Source organism: Photinus pyralis, unplaced genomic scaffold (genome assembly GCF_008802855.1).
Source record: "Photinus pyralis isolate 1611_PpyrPB1 unplaced genomic scaffold, Ppyr1.3 Ppyr1.4_LG5, whole genome shotgun sequence".
Classification (NCBI taxonomy): Eukaryota; Metazoa; Arthropoda; class Insecta; order Coleoptera; family Lampyridae; genus Photinus; species Photinus pyralis.
Genome location: NW_022170596.1, coordinates 12649776 through 12657439, shown reverse-complemented (window position 1 = coordinate 12657439; position 7664 = coordinate 12649776). Strand labels below are relative to the sequence as shown.

The 7664-nt window shown below is 35.1% G+C and overlaps 1 protein-coding gene across 2 annotated transcripts in view; it reads right to left on the bottom strand.

Moving 5' to 3' along the window:
- Nucleotides 1-2589: 2589 nt before the first annotated feature.
- LOC116171458 (T-box transcription factor TBX20-like) overlaps nucleotides 2590-7664 on the bottom strand; it is a gene marked incomplete in the record, with an annotated part of 102200 nt that continues 97125 nt past the window's right edge. Inside the window, 2 exon segments of one of the 2 annotated variants that reach the window (XM_031488316.1) lie at nucleotides 2590-3508; nucleotides 3570-3646. In XM_031488316.1, coding sequence (XP_031344176.1) covers nucleotides 3043-3508; nucleotides 3570-3646 — 543 coding nt within the window. 2 annotated transcript variants of the gene reach the window in all.

The following is a 7664-nucleotide window of genomic DNA, read 5'->3' as shown; positions in this document are numbered from 1 at the left end:
CAAAATTTATGTTTGATAGCAATTTTTTTGTTCATATATCAGACATTTTCCAATGTGGTGGTTGGTTACATGACGCGAGATGGCATGACCTGACCATTCTGTCTAAAGTCACTAGATATGGAAAGTACCGCAATCATCCGCCATTTTTGGGCAAATGCTGCCAACTTAAAAAATTGACAAATAAAATCTGAATAGCTGTAATTTTTTATAACCTAACTTCATAGTACCTACTGTCATGTTTTATAAAAATATATACAGATATCTCCAAACAGGTGGATCAATTCCTAACATTAGAGTTACTAGAATCTGGTAAGTTCCGCCATTTTTGGGCAAAAATCATACGTTCTCTCTCTAACACACAAGCCCAATGGATTGCGGTACTTTCTATATTTAGTGACTTTACTTCTGTCGTTCGTGCAATAAAGTGGTCGAGACACAGTTTTACCTACACGTCAGACGTGCCACGTGTTGCTCCATTCTTCAGTTGTACTTTTATAGGTTTCCTTTCCTTTTTTAAATGAAAAATTGGCTGAAGAGAAGATGATAGAGGCGGTACGGGAACACGAGGAACTTTACAACAAAAAAGATGCTAACTACATGAAGGCAAGAAAACTATTTCTTCAGTTGTTATCGGCCTTTGAGCATTACAAATATGAAAGTTTTCCTACTCAAAAATGATTCCAAAATAGAATTGGAGATGGCAGAAAGGTCAGAATTTCACCAAATTTGCTGTGTGTACTTACAGGTCATAGTTACGACCACGCCTAAAATCAAAATTGGCGCCAATTTCTTATTAAATCACTATTTTAGGTGATTTTGGTTTTGACTCCCAATGTAATCTCAAGTGACTAAAAAGGGCCTCCGCCCCTCCAAACCAAGGATAACAAATTTTATAAATTACAAAGAAGGTGAGAAATTCTCAGGTGCTTATGTGTATAAACAAATTCCAAATGAGAGAAAACTAGTTAATTTACTCCAATTCCAGAAAATTTGTATTTTTTTGTGTAAAGTTTTTGTAAACGCAAAATTCAAACTTCTTTCCAATTTACTTAACAACGGATGAGGGTCCATTTTAGACCTGTATTTTAACTGTTTAGAGATTTGACCCTCATGTGAATCAGTGCATTTTTTGTAGTATTACACACGATTGCATTCCCACTTCTGTTCAAATTATACTAAATGATGGGATGATAAACGGGCTTTACCTAATATGAACCTTCAGTCATTGAGCGATACAACCCATATTTTATTTTGCCGGCCCGTGTGGCGCAGTTCAGTTAAAGATGAACTGTGGTGCTAAGGGTCCCTGGTTCGAATCCGGGTTCGGACATGGATATTTGTAGGTAAATGTATAGTGGGTTGGGTTGGTAGAGCAGCCTTGGCTGAAACCCCGATCACTCAAAAATAAAGGCAAAATAAAAATAAAATATAGCACGCATTGTCCACTGCACGAAGATTTTTGTTTCATTTTACGTACGTACGTCAATGATACAAGTATATGTACCGCTGAGGTACGTACATTTGTAGTGCAAAAATAACGTACCATGTACGTGAAATGTACGTACATAAACATACATGTACGAGAAATGTACGTTCGTAAATCTAGCACTGTACATACTATGTATTTACATTGTACGTAGTTGTGCTATTTGGGACGCTAAATTGAGTGGTGTGAGTTGCCATCGGCCATTTGGACCAGTTTCAATTTAATTTCACTCCCATCTACAACAGTAGCCTTACTTATCTGTTTACCAGTAACAGTAACGACAGGAACAGGTCATTTTCACAACTTAAAATAAAGGTTTACCTCGGGTTTACCAAAAAAAAAAAAAACGCCAGTCTGGGGATTTTATCCATACAGTGTGACTAAGTAATGTTTATGCTGACTGGATCTTCGTGTGGTACCGTACTATTTTTGTACCAAATTATATTAAGTTCGTAAAAAACCGTTCTTACACTAAAAAATAGATGGAATAAAGACTTGCTCACGGTGTAAAATAGATAGAAGTGTACGAATTGCTTCTTCAATTCTGAATCAATTTCGTGGTCGTCCATCTTAAGAAAGAGATGGCAAATGTAGATTCTGTCGGAGTTTTCTTACCAAAATCACGATCAACTCGTCTCTTTTACACGGTATCGACCATAAACTGGAATCACCTCTCATTATTTTACACCCTGGTCTTGAATAGTCAAACATTTTTGTCAATCTCAATTAATTTTTCCATCTATTTCTTTTGATTTGCTGTAGTCTTGAGTATGAACGATTTCAGTAGATTTTTACAGGATCGTAAGTAATGTGCTCTTGTTTTGTTTAGACTTTATATCCGGGTATATTTTTAACCTCTCGTCGTCTTCTTAAATAAATGCGCCTATAATCAATCTACATTTTAATGTTATGTGAGAAAAAATGAAATTTACATTTTAAGCTTTAAATAAACCCATAATTTAAATCAACTACACATTTCTGTGCATTTGAATTAAAAATGAAATGAAGTCATTGTGAAGTGTAAATAAACTAATGCTGTAAGTGTTTCTTTTTGACAAGTAGAGATGAAGCTGGAATAAGGTTATAAATAAAGGGAAGAAACGTACTTCTGATAAATTTATTATTTATAATACATAATTATACCTAAATTGACAATTTCCGACAACTATGTAATAAATTCTTATAAATATTTTATGTATCTGAAAGCTGCATATGTAACGAGTCGTTAATTAATAATGCGAAGGTTAACAATCTATAAGTTCTGTTATCATGTCAGTCATCGGTATAGTATTTTTGCTGGGAGGAAAATAAATAATGACACCGCCTAATTCGATTATTGTTGAGAGACGTGACAGTGCTCAGATACATTAATCATAATGGTAAAATAAATTATGTTTATGTACATGTGTTTATATTGTACAATTTTATCGGAACTCTTGTTTGCGGAGCGTTTTGTCCTACGCAGAAGCATCATCGGGTGAAGGCATTTGCTCCGTCAGTTTGCTTAAAATCAATTAAAAAAACGATAATATCACAAGATATAGGAGAAATTAGTCCTACGAAGGACTGTTAGGCGAGTCTTGTTCACGTAAACTAGTATCGGGAGATCGCGAGGGTGGCGCATAGGGCGAATATCTGTGCTGTGCCAGGGGCCTTGCTAGGGGAGAAATAGGAGAGGATAGTTGCGAACTTCCAGCTGCGGCCACCGCCAGTTGGTGTTGATGTTGCGCCGCCAGAAGTGAGGGGCCTAGGCACGCCCACTGGCTCCAAAGGACTCCAGGTGGAACGCTGGTCGCCTGCGATCCACTGGCACCGTAAATGCTGCCCATTAAGGGAGCGTAGGGTCCGGCGGCTGCGGCGGCGGCTCGCAGGAATAGCTGCGAGCGAGCCGCTAGGATCGCCTTCTCTTCCAACGATAAATTGTTGTTGTGCGTGTCTAATTCGGCGAACGGTCGAAGGGGGTTCCTTAGGTAGTGTTGTTCGGCAAGCATCGATTCCATGGTTTCCCTGCAAAAGGTGTCACTTTGGAAAAAAGTGAAAGTAGTTATTTTTCAAGCAAAAAAACTTAAGATTTGTAGCTTACCGTTCGAACTCCGTTAAACGCGATGAGTCGCGAAATCCCTTCGCGAATGGATTGCTGTCGATTTTCAACTTTGTTATCTGCAACAAAATGCATTTTATATATTTGCTAATAAATTTAATTAAGGCATGATTCTACTAGATTCTTTTAGTCTCCCATTAAGTACGTGCCAAAAAATGCAATCCACAAAAAATTATACAAAAAAGAGAAGGATAAGCGCGGATTTTCATTTGAAATGTAATATTGGAATGTGATCCACCTTTTATGCATATACATTTAATTTAAATAAATTTGGGAAAAGCATTGCGACATTGCACTCATATTTTTCATTATTAATAATAAACGTATTTTTTTAAATATTAATACGAGTATAATGTAGCCGAATTTGTTCTATAGTAAGATAAAAGCACATCTGGTCGGTATAGATAAGATAATAATTAGATAGGTAGATTTACAAGCAACATAACGGAGAAAAATTCATTTTTCCGATACGATTTTTTGGGGCATCCTGTATACCCACATTTTGAGTGAAAATATGCGCAATTCAAAAACAAAAACAAAGGGACCAAGCGTATTTCCGATCACGCTTCCATTTCATTTTTATTGAATTTATAACCTTGTATAACCTTTCTGATTTTATAGAATTTTTACTCCCCGAGCGAGGGCGAAAAAATCCAATTTAATGCGTATCTGGGACTGGAAACGACGACGAATTTAGAATTAGTTTTTGAAGTTAAAAAAATCCAAATGCATTTCTTAACTGAGCAATAAAAACGACCAGAACTTCATGATAATTTAGCGATCACTTTTTACGAATACAACTGTTCAACGGTTTTTATATACCTATGACTTAAAAAAAAAGTTATTCGCATATTTCCTCGTTGAGGTCGAACTTATTTTGCACGCCCTTTAGGGATCATTCCACACATGACGGAAGGTTCCAGTGGAAGCCACGTGAAGGTAGCTGCTCGAAACTAAGGCTCGTACCAACGTAATCATGTGCACCACTACGATAGCAGCACTTTCACGTTAGTTCTTTGGTTCAATTGCCTTACGTTACCGCTGCTATACGAGAGTCATAGTTACTCCTACCCGTCCGTATGAGAACGAAGCATTTTGGACCCTCGATCAGTTCATTGAAAACAATTTTTATATCGGTCCATTCTACTGCCCAATTTTTTTTTAAATGTACAGAGTGAGTTTTTTTCCGGTTTTTTTAATATGAGAGGATCTTGCGCGGAATCTTGTAAACCGTCATAGATACAAAGTCGCTTAAATGGGCAAAGTATCACAGAATTTGACGAGAATTTTATGTAGATTAATTTTCCCTTTAGAGTTTCTTGGAGCGTTACAAATAACGAAGTTATGGTAAAAAAAAAACAAAAAGGTCATTTTCGAAAATGCGCTGGCGTAAATTTATTTTGAGAGATATGAAAAAATAATTTTAACAAACTCTGGGAATCAATACTGAATTTTTGTCTTGAATTTTAGAATGTATTTCTAATAGTTCCACGGCTTGCTTGAATTTATTTAACATTTTCCGTTTGTTGTCTTGGATGACTATAAACTATTAAATTGAACTAGCTGGATAGATCTTTTGTAGATGGCTTAGTGACCGTTCGCAATCGCACACAGCGATAATATAATATTTAAAGTTACCATGTATGTTAGACATTTGCAATACCGAACTTCAAAGTGAATAAGTAAATTTTTCATTTTTTAATTTAAACACAGTAGGGCGCAAATTTTTGGTGATTCCGTTTTCCGGGGTAACGGAGACGATGCGTGCATTCAATTCACATTCGAAGACAGACGTTTGAGATTACGTTACCACGTTTTTGACGTTATATTTATTTGCGTTTGTTAAATTAGTCAGATTTAGTGACAAAAATGCTAAATATTGCTTCCGCAGTTGCATTTCCTACATATCTACAATAGATCAAAGGTATAGAAGCCGGCATCTTCAACACTAGTTTAGAGAGATTATTGTGTTGACTGCTTTACGTTTTCAACTTGAGGTAGCGAGTAAAATTTAAAATGAGGAATTGGGCATTCAAATTGAAGTGTTGATGTAAAAGATTGAGATTGAAAGAACTCCTTCGTTGTCATTAATCCTGCCTCGTCGTTTCTACTTTTTTCGTAATTATTTTCGACAAACTGGGGTCTTTACTACCCTATCTGCATGACATGTTCAAGGTGTAAGGTGTGCGTTTCTATGAATAATCGTGTGTATCGTCTTGCGCGTAAGAGTTTTCAGAGTAAATTAAATATTTATTGAATTGTGTATTAAACTTAAGATAGCAAGAAGGCACATGGAATGATTAATTTATAACATCTATAACGTTTGCATCTAAATAAAGCAGATCTTGCACTTGGCCAGTATTTTATTGATTTAAAGTATTAATTCAGGTAACGTATCGATTGCATCTTGATTGCAGGATATTGAATTTAGCGCAATTATCTGAAGACAATGTTCTCAAGTTTCTTGGCATAAATGTACACAAATTAAGTAGTTAAGCTTATATAACCTAAGGAGCAACTACAAGAAAACTGCTGGAGGTAACATTTTCAACTCTATACATCGTAAAAAAACCACAAACAGTGGCCTTACCGACGTTGGAAGTTGTTTCTACGCCTATATCGTTCCTTCTCGACCTAACGTATTTCCCAAAATAGTAAATGAAGAGCACGAAAGACAAATCTCTGGAAAGCAATTAGTGATATAAGTATTCTATTTATTTTTCAAAAAAAATTTCATTATCGAAATAAAATATCAATGAATTTACAAACTCCCGGCTCGCACTAGCCTTTGGAACGCTTCCAGTTATAGAGAAGTTTCAGACCAGTTTCTTTGATGCCGAGTTTTATTTCAAGAAAGAAAGATGTTGCTATTTAGGGCGTTTTTGTGTTTCTATGCTACCTACGTTAACTACCTTTTCTCTTTTGCAGCGTAAGTTGAGGTAAAGCTTATNTATAATTTAGCACCATTATCTGTGTTATCTTGCATATTTCTAGCAGAATATGCTATATGCGATAATCGACTTCGAATGCATTATTAAAAATCTTGAAATTTTTGACAATTTAAGTTCAAAGTTAGATTTAAGCATGAATTAACACCCTTTTCTGTGTTGTCTTGCATATTTCTCACAGAATATGCAATATGCGATAATCGACTTCGAAAGGATTATTAAAAATCATAAATTTTTCACAATTTAAGCTCGACGGGACCTTCAAAGTTAGAGTGAAGAATGAATTAACACCTTTTTCAGTGTTGTCTTGCATATTTCTCACAGAATATGCAATATGCGATAATCCACTTCCAGTGCATTATTAAAAATTGTGAAATGTTTGACAATTTAGGCTCACCCGCAGCTTTAAAATTTGATTTAAGAATGACAACACAGTGTTCTGTGTTATAATGCCTATTTCTCACAGAATATGCATAATTTAATACCATTATCTGTGTTATCTTGCATATTTCTCGCAAAATATGCAATATGCGATAAACGATTTCCAGCGCATTATTAAAAATCATAACAGTTTAGACAATTTACGCTCGACCGAAATATCATCTTCGGTGTTATCTTGCCTATTTCCGGCATAATATTTTAAAATTTTTTTATTATTATATTATATAGTATATTATATTATATTATATTATATTATATATTAATACTAAGTATCGTAGGCCTCGACCGGATACATGTTCCGCTGGAACAGCACCACTAATCCACAGTCGCTGCTAGAAACACATTTCAAAAAATTCAATCAAATCAAGAACTTTATTATTGAAGTTCCAAGAAGTGTTTGTTTTCTAATAAAAACGTAACCGTTGCCACGATGAACAAGCATCAGTATATGTATAGACAATTAGACGATGTTTTTGGAAATAGGCCGAAAGGAGTAGTAGATATAAAAATAAAATTACAAAGAAAAAAAGTAGTAGGCAAGCTTCTTGGTATATCATTTGGAAAATGTTGAAATGATAAATGAGTGGAATAATTAAAAGTTAATTTAACACCATATACCGAGATCGCATTAAATAATCTCCGTATCTGAGATGATATCAATAAATAGAAAATCAGTAAAACAAACAGG